The sequence below is a fragment of the Budorcas taxicolor genome, chromosome X, assembly GCF_023091745.1.
Source record: "Budorcas taxicolor isolate Tak-1 chromosome X, Takin1.1, whole genome shotgun sequence".
Classification (NCBI taxonomy): Eukaryota; Metazoa; Chordata; class Mammalia; order Artiodactyla; family Bovidae; genus Budorcas; species Budorcas taxicolor.
In genome coordinates this window covers 70,866,509-70,881,983 of record NC_068935.1, presented here as the reverse complement: position 1 = coordinate 70,881,983, position 15,475 = coordinate 70,866,509, and the positions used below count along the sequence as shown (strand labels likewise).

Genomic DNA, 15,475 nt, shown 5'->3' with positions numbered 1-15,475 from the left:
CATGGAAAAAGGAAGAGAGTTCCAGAAAAACATCAATTTCTGCTTTATTGACTATGCCAAAGCCTTTGACTGTGTGGATCACAAGAAACTGCGGAAAATTCTGAAAGAGATGAGAATACCAGACCACCTGACCTGCCTCTTGAGAAACCTATAGCCAGGTCAGGAAGCAACAGTTAGAGCTGGACATGGAACAACAGACTGGATCCAAATAGGAAAAGGAGTACTACAAGGCTGTATATTATCACCCTGCCTATTTAACTTACATGCAGATTATATCATGAGAAACACTGGGCTGGAAGAAGCACAATCTGTAAACAGGTTTGCCAGGAGAAATCTCAGTAACCTCAGATATGCAGATGACACCACCCTTATGGCAGAAAGTGAAGAGGAACTAAAAAGCCTCTTGATGAAAGTGAAAAAGAAGAGTGAAAATGTTGACTTAAAGCTCAACATTCAGAAAACGAAGATCATGGCATCTGGTCCCATCACTTCATGGGAAATAGATAGGGAAACAGTGGAAACAGTGTCAGATTTTATTTTTTTGGTCTCAAAATCCCTGTAGATGGTGATTGCAGCCACGAAATTAAAAGACCCTTACTCCTTGGAAGGAAAGTTATGACCAATCTAGATAGTATATTGAAAAGCAGAGACATTATTTTGCCAACAAAGGTCCGTCTAGTCAAGGCTATGGTTTTACCAGTGGTCATGTGTGGATGTGCGAGTTGGACTGTGAAGAAAACTGAGCATCGAAGAGTTGATGCCTTTGAACTGTGGTGTTGGAAAAGACTCTTGCAAATCCCTTGTACTGCAAGCAGATCCAATCAGTCCATTCTAATGATCAGTCCTGGGTGTTCTTTGGAAGGACTGATGCTGAAGCTGAAACTCCAATACTTTGGACACCTCATGCGAAGAGTTGACTCATTGGAAAAGACTCTGATAGTGGGAGGGATTGGGGGAACGGGGAGAAGGGGACGACAGAGGATGAGATGGCTGAATGCCATCACCGACTCAATGGACATGAGTTTGGGTGAACTCCAAGAGTTGGTGATGGACAGGGAGGCCTGGCGTGCTGTGATTCATGGGGTTGCAAAGAGTTGGACACTACTGAGTGACTGAAATGAAATGAACTGACCTATCCTGCTCTTAAGTACTAGGGCCCTTATTCACACTAATTTTTTTTTTTTCTCCTGGAATTTTTAGAAGTAAGTGATTTAATTTTTTCTACGCCTTCACCTCTCTCTGTGGAAACAAGGAGCTCTAATGTTAAGAGTTTTGCCCAAGAGGCAGCTGAAATTTGGCATCCTAGTTCGGGTTCTCATTTGCATAGTCCTTGATAATCTTTGCAGATTTGATAATTCTTCTTGAATACTTTTCCATATCCTTTATGAATTGGATTTATTTTATAGTAAGAAAATAGATTCCTAAGTGGCCAGAATCCAGATCCAGTAGTTTTCTTCCCCTGGCAGTTAGAACTGGGGGTAAGATCCTTTTCTATGTCAATCAATGGATTTGTTCCATTTTACTTCGTTTGCTAGCTCAGGTTCTAATTTCATTCCAGGGAATCACAGCCCATCATTTCTCTTCTGGAACTCCAGGGAGCTGCTGAAATTTTCACTAATCATTAAATACTAGCCAGAAAGACTAAGGGTCAAGGACAGCAAACCACATTTGCGAGCAGCTGCAGCTGGAAAGGAGATTAAATACTTAAGCAAGCACAGCTGGCAGAGCTGGTGATGATTCACAGGCTGGGGCTCCTGTTGCCTCTGCTGCTGGGTCAGCTCTGCTCCCAGCTTCTGGGAACCTCTGGGAATAGCATGCTGCACTACTGGAACCTGAGGGCAGAAAATGACAGCTGGGGATCCAAAAGAATTCAGGATAATGACTCGGTGGCATCTGCTCACACACTTCTCTTCTCCCTGGATTACCAGCATGTGCAGACTCCTTTTGAGATCACACTCTGGATCATGTTAGCCTCTCTGGCAAAGATGGGTAAGTGAGGAATTTCCCAGGGTTTTCCCAGGGAGTTGCCTAATAGGGAGAGTGGGACACGGAGTGGGTGGGGGATCTCAGGGCTTTTTCAGATGTTAAGAAAGGCACCTTTTTCTTAATAGAACAGAGAAAGGCAAACTGGAATATCTGCCTCCTTAGCTCTTCCAAAATGATCTTTATCTTCATAGCTCAAACCTTCTTGCAGTGATCATGTTCAAATGTTGGTGGTCTCCCAGTGGGAGGAGGCAGGAATAGGCCCAGCAAAAGGACTTAGACTGCAAAGGGTCCCAGTTGTTCAAGGGTTGAGCAGACAAGGCATAATTTTAAAAGGGAGAGCAGAGAAATCTAAATAGAATGATCCTAACTGATCTGAGTCTTTAGACAGCCTTTTTTCCTCACAGGATGCTTGCTATAGTTGCCAGGTAGTAACAAAATGGGACAAGTCCGTTTTGTATTTTTAAAAAGATAAGCCTTTATGCCATTACTCAGAATTTAAGATAAAACACAAACTAAGACCTGATCCAGAAAGAGAAGAACTGTTATGTTTTAACTATTTCAACTTTATGAACACCCTGAATTTCTAGCTTTATGATTCTCCTAAGGGGATTTATTCTGTTTTTCCTTTGTATGTTCTTTAATAATTTATCAGACCTTTGCCTTGATGGTGTTAAAGTATTTATGATAAAGTTATCATTTTTCTAGGTTCAAAACAAAAGCAATGTCAGGAAAACTTCAAAGTCTAGAGAATTTTGTTATTTTAAAATTAATTTTTTTCTAAAATAAATCATGTTCAGCATTTCACAGTTTTATTTTAGTGACTATATATACTAAAGCTTTACCATTCATGACATATATTATTTAATGATGACACAAAAAATCCATAGATTCATAGCATGATAAGTTGTCAGAGCTGGAAAAACCCTTAGAAATCATTCTCATCCAACTCCTTCATTTTGTAGATAGGAAATCTGAGGCCCAGGAAGAGAAGATGCTTTGTGAAATTCAACAAAATGGAACTAAAAAGCTCATTTTATGCCTCCTTGATTAGACGTACATACTGTCTTGGGTGATAATAAAGAACATTTGTGTATTCTTTTAAATTGTTAGGGTTAATAATTAAGATTATTAGGGTTCAGGTTCTTTTAAATTAGTTTTATATTATTAGATATGTTGATTATATTAAATAGCCTAATTAAATGTTAATTTCAGGATGATAGGGCAAAGGGACTTCCCAGTAGTCTTCCATTCCCATTTGTTAAAGTAGGAATTTATTGAACCATCACTGACAATTTTTTTCTGTGACCTTGTAAGAGAATGTAAATTTAAAAAGCTAACCAAATTAATTAATTAATTAATTTAAATAGCCTTCCTTGTTAGCAATCATTCAACACATATTTTTTAATACATTTTATGTGTGAAGAATTATATTGGGGCCAGGGGCTACAGTGATGAATAAGGCCCCATCCTTCCCATGGGAAGTTTTCAAATTATTTCAATGCCTAGAGAAAATAAGTGATTCTGTAGAGGATAAAGAAGGGCACATCATGGTTTAGTGGAAAGATAAGATTACTATGAGCTGTTTAAAATTTTCTCAAATTAGGAGCCAGTGCCTGGCACATAGGCACTCAATAAGTATGTGTTAGATAAGTAAAGTACTTCTTTGTCTCATATATATCATTTTTAATATGAAAATAACAGTATTTACATTGCTATTTTGGTATGATGGACTTCCCTGGTGGCTCAGATGATAAAGAGTCTGCCTGCAATGCAGGAGATCTGGGTTACATCCCTGGGTCAGGAAGATCCCCTGGCGAAGGGAATGGCAATCCACTCCAGTATTCTTGCCTGGAGGATTCCCTGGACAGAGAAGCCTGGTGGGCTACAGACCATGAGGTCTAAAAGAGTTGGACACAAGTGAGTGACTAACACTTTGCTGTTGGTTTGATGAGAGAATCAAATAGAAGCATATACGTGAAAGCACTTCTGAAAATATTTCTAAATAAACTCTAGCATAGGAACCAACTGGCTTTCTTTTCTAAAATGTGTTCATTATTTATTTGATAAGTATCTGTTGAGCTATTTCTATGTGCTAGCAATGTGCTAGGGGATTATTGTAAAAACTATCCTCAATCCTTGAGAAAATTGTAGTCAAATTAACTAACATATATGAGAAAAGGATCTCAGCACTGTATTGGTGAGGACTGGCTTAGACAGGAAGGAATGGATTATCTTAGATGGTAATTAAGGTCCTTTCTATAATAGAGAGGATTGATGATAATTAGAGTAATTTTCTGCAGGCTTCATGTAAATTAGAGCATGATGATGTGGAATATAAGGTGGGCAGAGGAAAAAGAATACAGCATAAAACAGAGAACTGCTGCCATGTAGGTTGCTAGAGATGGCTGTATTTCCCACATGGGAAGAAAGAAACATATCATTCTATGAGAAACAAACTTTATAATTGGGATTGTATTTTGATAATTCAGTAGTATGCATTTATGTAAGCCCATATCTGTCAATCAGACTAAGTGACAGTTTTGGGTAATTATATGAACATTGAGCTAAAAGTCAAGATACCTTTCTAGGTTATCATCCCAGCTCCACCACATACTTACTGTTCAGCCATGAAAAGTAGCTTCACTTCTTTGGTCTCAGTTTCCTTATAAATAATTATGATTCCCTATGAGTGAAGAATCAGTTATGATTACTAAAGCCCTTTTCAACTCTTATTATTCAAAGCAGACATTTTAATTATGGTTGTCATTTCTATACTTTTAAGTTTCTGATGTCTTTGACTATGATCATGAGAAAAGCAGAAGAACATTGCAAGCTGATAAGTGTGTTTCTATTTTAGAATACATACTCATATTTGAAAATGATTCAGTGGGCATATGAATAAACTTGCTGTTAGTTGTGAATATTTTAATTCTATTAGTAAATATTTTCCATCATAAAGGAAAGTGTCTTCACTCATGCCTCTGCATCTTTATTAAGTCATTATTAAAATGTAAAATGACTGAGAAGCTATTTTCCTGAAATCGTAAGACTTGACAAGAAGGCGGACATATAAGGATAATAAAGATGTTTATTAGTCTATTTTTTTTTCTCTTTTCTAGGATTTCATCTCTATAATAAGATACCCGCAGTTGTACCTGAAAGCTGCCTTTTGATTTTTGTAGGTCTCATCATGGGAGGACTAATTTACAGTTTAAATGACAAATCCCCACCAGTCATAAACAGTGATATATTTTTTTTGTATTTACTTCCACCAATAGTCCTTGATGCAGGATATTTTATGCCCAGTCGGCCATTTTTTGAAAACATAGGAACCATTCTGTTGTATGCTGTAGTTGGAACAATGTGGAATGCATTTGGAATAGGCCTTTCCCTCTATGGCATATGTCAGGTGAAGCTCTTCAACCTTGAAGATGTGTCATTGCTCCATAACCTTTGGTTTGGTAGTTTGATTGCTGCAGTAGATCCTGTGGCTGTACTCTCTGTATTTGAAGAAATTCATGTGAATGAAAAGCTTCACATTTTGGTGTTTGGAGAATCCCTCCTTAATGATGCTGTTACTGTTGTAAGTATCCTAGACATGAGTTTTCATGGTAATTAATCAGGTTCCCTTATGCTCACCCTTGAAATTTAAATAATTATTTAATTCTGGTTTAGATCATGATTGAACAATTTAGTCCTAGGAATAAGGTTATGAATTTAGATAATATGATTTACTCACCATTAATATGTTTTCAAAAATAAAAATGCTTCTTTGATACTATACTAACCTTTATCAGTTTATTAAGAGAAAATTAGGGTATGCCTTCTAGGGGTCACAGTCTTCCTAGTCATGTTACAAGAATATTTTAGCCATAAAGGATATATTCACAGCCCATCAGACTATTTTAAAGCAGAATCATGCATAATTTAATACTGATCTATAGAAATATCTTTTGATATAAGGAAGCTTTCTAGGAACTCATATTAGGAGGGAAATGGGGAGTTGAAGAACTTCAAAGTTGAGAAACCTCAAATTAGAAGGGCATAAATTGAGACCTTCCTGATTTGTAAATTCACTCTAATCTTTTTTATTTTATTTTTATTTTTTATACAGGTGCTCTATAAGCTGTTCAAATCTTTCTCTGAAATGCCATCTATCAAACCATTGGACATTTTGGCTGGGATAGGAAAGTTTTTTTTGGTTGGAATAGGAGGCATTTTCATTGGGCTCTTGTTTGGCATGATTGCTGCCTTTACCACACGCTTTACCAAGACCATCCGGGTCATCGAACCTCTCTTTGTCTTCTTATACAGTTATCTCTCCTACCTGACAGCTGAAATGTTCCATCTCTCAGGTATTGTGGCGTAAGTATCTGGACAAGTCTTTGATCTATTGAATTTCTTTTAGGAATTGATTCTTATTTGCCACTAGAAATCTAGGAAATTGCATTTCCTAAATATGGAAGGTGACCCTCCATTTATGTTCTTCAAGGATTTTCTGTTACCTCTAATAGTCACTTAATCATAGGACTGCAAGTGTTACTGTTGTCAAGCTCATGGACTCCCTGTAGAGATTAAATGGCTACATCTCAACTACCTTGCCTGTGTTGGGACTGGGGGTCAGTATGACTCTCATTGCATAACAAAAATGCTGAGAATTTAGCATGGGGTTACCTTGAGCACTCCTCTCTTTGCAGGGGAGAATTACTCTCCTAATGGATTAGTGTATCTGAACCCAGTAATATTCCAGTGGTAAGTAATTAGATAGCACACTATATCAATAAACTTGGCATTAGCTCTTATATAGATAGATTTTCTGCCATAAAAAATAACTTTATGACTTGTTTTGTAAACCATGGCATATGCCATATTTTTCTCTTCTCTATCACTGGCATTTAAACCAATGATGATAGTACCTCATATCTAGCTTATAAGGCTAAATGCCCATATGGTAAGTATTAACACCTAAATGCTTTTGTGCCAGGGTTTAGATAGATCACTACTTTCTGTGTTTTTAAAGGAAATGGAATGCATTATCTTTTTCAAATGACACATGTTTTCTGAAAGCTCAAAGAGAAAAAGAAAAAAAAAGATTAATTTTTTTAAAAAAACAAATTATTTATTTATTTTAATTGGAGGCTAACTACAATATTGTGATGGTTTTTGCCAAAATTAAGTTCTTTAGAACTAATGCCATTTGACTTTAGGTTACTCTTAGTTTTCAAAGGACTTACTGTACATGAGAAATGTCATAAAATAGTGATTGAAGTTAGTCTGTTTTAAATAAAATGTTCTAGGTTGAAAGCAATGATCCTATCTAGCATCTGTCTGGGTGATTGCATTTTAATTGGTTGAGAGATGTAGTTTGTGTTTTAAATTGTCTTTGATTTTTATTGTTTGTATTACTATTAATGAAAGACATGTAGAAAAAAAGCCAGAAAAGGAATTGGATGGGGCAATTTACATTCTTTTAATCTAGGACATGTTCCAAAGTTTTAATATAGTATAATTTAAGTGGTTTCCTTCTTTTGAGCACCCTGCACTTTTAAAGAACTTGACAATGTGGTGAGTCCTGAAATAAAGAAACAGGGAAAACAATGTTATCAGAATTACTTGTTTCCTCTGAAACTCTCTCTCCTGATTCTTAACTTCCTTATAACTCTAATATATTTTATTTTGGATTAAGAATATGAGAATCTTTCAGAGTTATATCTGACAATCTTTTTTCTTTTGACTGCTAAAGATATTGGAAAAAAGACCTTCCTTTATTTTTATGGAGGTAGTTTAACAAAATAATTAAATCATTAATTCAGACCATCTTAGGCTAACACTTTATATGCATTTTTGTTATTTTAAAAGGTACTTGTGTAAATATCCTTTAAATATATATATCTTTATAAACTTTGTGTTATATGCAAAACTTTGTCTTACTTAAAGTGAAATTGTTTTGGATGTAGTTGGAAAAGAAGAGCACAAGTATGATTTAAAGTATTTGGGAAAATCTTTTCCTAAGATATTATATTAATTGGAAAATTAATTAGGCTGAAAACACTAGATTAAGTAATGGAACTCCAAAATTTAGGTCACAAAAATGACAAAATAACGATGGTATTAAAACTTGTAATTAAATGAACAGAATGATAACTATCAAATCATAGATTTTAAATATTAAATACATTTGAAAATTAATTTATTTTTCTGTGATGGAAATAGAAAACCTCCTTCAAAACTTTCTGAGTTTCAATTTCTCTGTTAAAAATAGATGATGATATCTACATTACAGAATGATTGTAATAAAATGAAATAGTATATTCACTGAATTTTTCACTTAAATATATAAACAGCAAATTTTAGACATTATGTAGTTATTTATTGATTGAATCACTGTGTTAAGCATGAAACAAAAGTATAATCATAGTCACAATGTCACTTTGGGAAGATTTTCCCTTCCTTTCAATTTGTTGCATTATCCAATATGAAAATGTAGCACAAAACACTTACACTCATTCAATTATTAGTCATTTTTTTCATAAATGAGCTGTGTATAAATCAAGTTCTGCCTGAAGGACTACTGATTCTTAGAATGGTCAATATTATAGACTTTTTTTTTTTTTTTGTTGAAATGGAAATGAGGACACAGTTTTACTGTGAGGAAAGTAATTAAAATCTATTAGAATTATGAGGTTAAAGACTATTTTTAGCCTAAAAGCATAAGGCATCAGTCTTAATGATGGGTGCTTGTAACAGTGGTATATTGCATCCATCATAAGACACATTTTTGTTCCTTTTCAATAATTCATTGTTTCTCAAGTCAATAAGTACATATTTACTGATATCTTAAAATAGGTTTATAATATATAATATTATAGGTTTATAATATTATAGGTATATAATAATATATAATATAATAGGTTATATTATGTGGCCTCCTACTTTAGAAATTTTTTCATAAAAGAAAATCTGATCATCAGAAGTACCAATTGCTATATAAATTTATTTTCTAAATTACCAAATTTATTTATTTATTTATAAAAGTTCCAATTTATTTATAAAATATTAAACTTTATTATATCTGTATACATAAATTTATAGAAAATTAAATATAATTTAAATTTTATTAAATATTGAAAATTAAATATATGTATATATCTTTGTATTATAAGTTAGTAGTTGTTAGTGATTCTTTGAGATGAATAGTCAAGTCTAGCTTTCTATTAGACACTTGATAATTTGTTTTGTATCACCATTGTATTTTGTTACATTTTTTAAAAAATGTGACAAATGTGAGTTTGCTTCTCTGAGTTTCAAATTGTTCTGTATTTCATTCAAAAAATTATTTGCTATTGTTGCCTATCAGCATAGGTGGAGAACAATATTTTTTAATTAACTTTGGTTGGGTCAGACAGCTATGACTGCCTAATATTGCTTTTGAGAATCTCAGAAAATAGTAGGCATTGTTATTTTTATTTATTTTTCCATCCTCATCTTTTTTTTTAATATAAATTTATCCATTTTATTTGGAGGTTAATTACTTTACAGTATTGTACTAGTTTTGCCATACATCAACATGTATCCACAGGTATACATGTGTTCCCCATCCTGAACACCCCTCCTTCCTCCCTCCCAGTACCATCCCTCTGGGTGGTCCCACTGCACCAGCCCCAAGCATCCAGTATCATGCATCAAACCTGGACTGGTGATTCATTTCATATATGTTATTTTAAAATTAATCTCCAAAATATATTGGCATTGTTTTAGATGTCGGATTGACATCACTGTTTGGCATAGGAGACAAATAATTTCTATATACAATTAACAAAGTGAACCATTTGTTGGCCCTGTAGATAGTATTGCTTTCCTGGTGGTTCAGATGGTAAAGAATCCACCTGCAATGAGGGAGACCTAAGTTCAATCCCTGGGTTAGGAAGATCCCCTGGAGAAAGGAATGGCTACCCACTCCAGTGTTCTGGCCTGGATAATTCTATGGATTTTATAGTCCATGGGGTCACAAATAGTAGATAATATTATAACAAGGTTATAGTGTAGAAAATAGCAGACCAATTAATTTCTCATCTTTCACCCTTATATTGTAGAGCTTCCCTAGTAGTCCAGATGATAAAGCATATTTAAATGCAAGATTATGTTCTCTACACAAAATTATTTGTGCAATTAACTTGTTTGTGATTTCTATTCAGGAGCTTGTGCAAAATTGTTTTGCATTCTAATAAAAATGAATAATTATAGCTAAAATACTCAAAGGATGTTCTTTTAATATACTATTTTATTCACCCTGTCATGAAAAAAAAAAAAAAAACTTTCTAAATTTCGTAAAAAGAGACACTATAGAACATGTAGATTTAGAAATGTTTTTACATAATGACAAATACTATTTTTGTGAGATCAGAAATACATTAAAGTTATTTTCATGCATTTGATATGAACTATAAAGCTAAGGTGTTAGAATTTAGGAATGTTCTGGCTTAAGGATCCAGTTCTATAATGGGTTTGATCTGTACCAGTTGGTAATTCCATAACTTATTATTTTCACAGTATAATAATACTCTATCAAAGAAAGTGTCATCAATCAGCACAAAAATGCTCTATATAATGAAGTTTATATATTGTATTATAACTTTCCTTCACTTTCAAAACTATTCAAATCTAATAGAAATTCCTTTTTGTTTGCTGAAAAGCTAAAACTCTATGCCTGTGGAACATAGTTCTCTTTCACTTTTTTTTAATTTTTTCTTTGTTTTACTTTATTTTAATTTACAATACTGTATTGGTTTTGCCATACATCAACATGAATCCGAAACGGGTGTACATGTGTTCCCAATCCTGAACCCCCCTCCCATCTCCCACCTCATACCATCTCTCTGGGTCATCCCAGTGCACCAGCCCCAAGCATCCCGTATCCTGCATCAAACCGTGACTGGCGATTCATTCCTTATATCATATTATACATGTTTCAATGCCATTCTCCCATATCACCCACCCTCTCCCTCTCCCAAAGAGTCCAAAAGACTTCTATACATCTGTGTCTCTTTTGCTGTCTCGCATACAGGGTTATCGTTACCATCTTTCTAAATTCCATATATATGTGTTAGTATACTGTATTGGTGTTTTTTTTTTTTTTTTTTTCTGGCTTACTTCACTCTGTATAATTGGCTCCAGTTTCATCCACCTCATTAGAACTGATTCAAATGTATTCTTTTTAATGGCTGAGGAATACTCCATTGTGTATATGTATCACAGCTTTCCTATCTATTCGTCTGCTGATGGACATCTAGGTTGTCTCCATGTCCTGGCTATTATAAACAGTGCTGCGATGAACATTGGGGTACACATGTCTCTTTCAATTCTGTTCTCCACAGTGGCTGTACTAGTTTGCATTCCCACCAACAGTGTAGGAGGGTTCCCTTTTCTCCACACCCTCTCCAGCATTTACTGCTTGTAAACTTTTGGATTGCAGCCATTCTGACTGGTGTGAAATGGTACCTCATTGTGGTCTTGATTTGAATTTCTCTGATAATGAGTGATGTTGAGCATCTTTTCATGTGTTTGTTAGCCATCTGTATGTCTTCTTTGGAGAAATGTCTATTTAGTTCTTTGGCCCATTTTTTGATTGGGTCTTTTGTTTTTCTGGATTGAGCTGCAGGAGTTGCTTGTATGTTTTTGAGATTATTTGTTTGTCAGTTGCTTCATTTGCTCTTATTTTCTCCCATTCTGAAGGCTGTCTTTTCACCTTGCTTATAGTTTCCTTTCTTATGCAGAAGCTTTTAATTTGAATTAGGTCCCATTTGTTTATTTTTGCTTTTATCTCCAATATTCTGGGAGTGGGTCATAGAGGATCCTGCTGTGATGTATGTCTGAGAGTGTTTCGCCTATGTTCTCCTCTAGGAGTTTTATAGTTTCTGGTCTTATGTTTATATCTTTAATCCATTTTGAATTTATTTTTGTGTATGGTGTTAGAAAGTGTTCTAGTTTCATTCTTTTACACGTGGTTGACCAGTTTTCCCAGCACCACTTGTTTAAGAGATTATCTTTAATCCATTGTATATTCTTGCTTCCTTTGTCGAAGATAAGGTGTCCATAGATGTGTGGATTTGTCTCTGGGTTTTCCATTTTGTTCCATTGATCTATATTTCTCTCTTTGTGCCAGTACCATGCTGTCTTGATGACTGTGGCTTTGTAGTAGAGCCTGAAGTCAGGCAAGTTGATTCCTCCAGTTCCATTCTTCTTTCTCAAGATTGCTTTGGCTATTCGAGGATTTTTGTATTTCCATACAAATTGTGAAATTATTTGTTCTAGCTCTGTGAAAAATACCGCTGGTAGCTTGATAGAGATTGCATTGAATTTGTAGATTGCTTTGGGTAGTATACTCATTTTCACTATATTAATTCTTCCAATCCATGAACATGGTATATTTCTCCATCTATTAGTGTCCTCTTTGATTTCTTTCAGCAGTGTTTTATAGTTTTCTATATATAGGTCTTTAGTTTCTTTAGGTAAATATATTATTAAGTATTTTATTCTTTTCATTGCAATGCTAAATGGATTTTTTCCCTTAATTTCTCTATTTTCTAATTATTAGTGCATAAGAATGCAAGGGATTTCTGTGTGTTGATTTCATATCCTGGAACTTTACTCTATTCATTGATTAGCTCTAGTAATTTTCTGGTGGAGTCTTTAGGGTTTTCTATGTAGAGGAACAAGTCATCTGCAATCAGTGAGAGTTTTACTTCTTCTTTTCCGATTTTATTTCTTTTTCTGCTCTGATTGCTATGGCTAAAAATTCCAATACTATGTTGAATAGTAGTGGTGAAAGTGGGCACCCTTGTCTTGTTCCTGACTTTAGGGGAAATGCTTTCAATTTTTCATCATTGAGGATAATGTTTGCTGTGAGTTTGTCATATATAGCTTTTATTATGTTGAGGTATGTTCCTTCTATTCCTGCTTTCTGGAGAGTTTTTTTTTTTTTTTTTATCATGAATGGATGTTGAATTTTATCACAGGCTTTCTCTGCATCTATTGAGATAATAATATGGCTTTTATTTTTCAATTTGTTAATGTGGTGTATTACATTGGTTGATTTATGGATATTGAATAATCCTTGCATCCCTGGGATAAGGCCCACTTGGTCATGGTGTATGATCTTTTTAATGTGTTGTTGGATTCTGATTGCTAGAATTTTGTTAAGGATTTTTGCATCTATGTTCATCAGTGATATTGGCCTGTAGTTTTCTTTTTATTCTGGCATCTTTGTCGGGTTTTGGTATTAGGGTGATGGTGGCCTCATAGAATGAGTTTGGAAGTTTACCTTCCTCTGCAATTTTCTGGAAGAGTTTGAGTAGGATAGGTGTTAGCTCTTCTCGAAATTTTTGGTAGAATTCAGCTGTGAAGGCGTCTGGACCTGGGCTTTTGTTTGCTGGAAGATTTCTGGGTACAGTTTCAATTTCGGTGATTGTGATGGGTCTGTTAAGATTTTCTATTTCTTCCTGGTTTAGTTTTGGAAAGTTGTAATTTTCTAATAATTTTTCCATTTCTTCCACATTGTCTATTTTATTCGCATATAATTGCTAATAGTAGTCTCTTATGATCCTTTGTGTTTCTGTGTTGTCTGTTGTGATTTCTCCATTTTAATTTCTAGTTTTTTTTGATTTGTTTTTTCTCCCTTTGTTTCTTCATGAGTCTGGTTAATGGTTTGTCAGTTTTATTTATCCTTTCAAAGAACCAGCTTTTAGCTTTGTTGATTTTTGCTATGGTCTCATTTTTTTCCTGTGCATTTATTTCTGCCTTAATTTTTAAGATTTCTTTCCTTCTACTAACCCTGGGGTTCTCCATTTCTTCCTCTTCTAGTTGCTTTAGGTGTAGAGTTAGATTATTTATTTGACTTTTTTCTTGTTTCTTGAGGTATGCCTGTATTGCTATGAACTTTCCCCTTAGCACTGCTTTTACAGTGTCCCACAGGATTTGGGTTGTTGTGTTTTCATTTTCATTCATTTCTGTGCATATTTTGATTTCTTTTTTGATTGCTTCTGTGATTTGTTGGTTATTCAGCAGCTTGTTGTTCAGCCTCTATATTTTGGAGTTTTTAATAGTTTTTCTCCTGTAATTGAGATCTAATCTTAATGCATTGTGGTCAGAAAAGATGCTTGGAATGATTTCAATTTTTTTGAATTTACCAAGGCTAGATTTATGGCCTAGGATGTGCTCTGTCCTGGAGAAGGTTCCATGTGCACTTGAGAAAAAGGTGAAATTCATTGTTTTGGGGAGAACTGTCCTATAGATAGCAATTAGGTCTAACTGGTCTTTTGTATCATTTAGAGTTTGTGTTTCCTTGTTAATTTCTGTTTAGATGATCTATCCATAGGTGTGAGTGGGGTATTAAAGTCTCCCACTATTATTGTGTCATTGTTAATTTCCCCTTTCATACTTGTTAGCATTTGTCTTACATGTTGTGGTGCTCCTATGTTGGATGCATATATATTTATAATTGTTATATCTTCTTCTTGGATTAATCCTTTGATCATTATGTAGTGTCCTTCTTTGTCTCTTTTCACAGCCTTTGTTTTAAAGTCTAATTTATCTGATATGAGTATTGCTACTCCTGCTTTCTTTTGGTCTCTATTTGCATGGAATATCTTTTTCCAGCCCTTCACTTTCAGTCTATATGTGTCCCCTGTTTTGAGGTGGGTCTCTTGTAAGCAGCATATAGAGGGGTCTTGTATTTGTATTCATTCAGCCAGTCTTTGTCTTTTGGTTGGCACATTCAACCCATTTACATTTAAGGTAATTATTGATAAGTATGATCCCATTGCCATTTACTTTATTTTTTGGGGTTCAAGTTTATACATCCTTTTTGTGTTTCCTGTCTAGAGAATATCCTTTAGCACTTGTTAGAGAGCTTGTTTTGTGGTGCTGAATTCTCTCTGCTTTTGCTTGTCTGTAAAGCTTTTTATTTCTCCTTCATATTTGAATGAGATCCTTGCTGGGTACAGTAATTTGGGCTGTAGGTTACTTTCCTTCATCACTTTAAGTATGTCTTGCCATTCCCTCCTGGCCTGAAGAGTTTCTATTGAAAGATCAGCTGTTATCCTTATGGGAATCCCCTTGTGTGTTATTTGTTGTTTTTCCCTTGCTGCTTTTAATCTTTGTTCTTTGTGTTTGATCTTTGTTAATTTGATTAATATGTGTCTTGTGTGTTTCACCTTGGGTTTATCCTGTTTGGGACTCTCTGGGTTTCTTGGACTTGGGTGATTATTTCCTTCCCCATTTTAGGGAAGTTTTCAACTATTATCTCCTCAAGTATTTTCTCATTGTCTTTCTTTTTGTCTTCTTCTTCTGGGACTCCTATGATTCAAATGTTGGGTGTTTAACAGTGTCCTGGAGGTCTCTGAGATTGTCCTCATTTCTTTTAATTCATTTTTCTTTTTTTCCTTTCTGATTCATTTATTTCTACCATTCTATCTTCTATTTCACTAATCCT

At 34.5% G+C, this 15,475-nt stretch overlaps 1 protein-coding gene across 1 annotated transcript in view; it reads left to right on the top strand.

Annotated features, from left to right (window-relative positions):
* Positions 1-1,733: 1,733 nt before the first annotated feature.
* Positions 1,734-15,475, top strand: part of LOC128069508 (sodium/hydrogen exchanger 2-like) — a 127,264-nt gene continuing 113,522 nt past the window's right edge. Inside the window, exons 1-3 of the mRNA XM_052662679.1 lie at positions 1,734-1,989; positions 5,106-5,569; positions 6,101-6,351. Of these exons, the coding sequence (XP_052518639.1) occupies positions 1,734-1,989; positions 5,106-5,569; positions 6,101-6,351 (971 nt within the window). The remainder of the gene's footprint in view (positions 1,990-5,105; positions 5,570-6,100; positions 6,352-15,475) is intronic.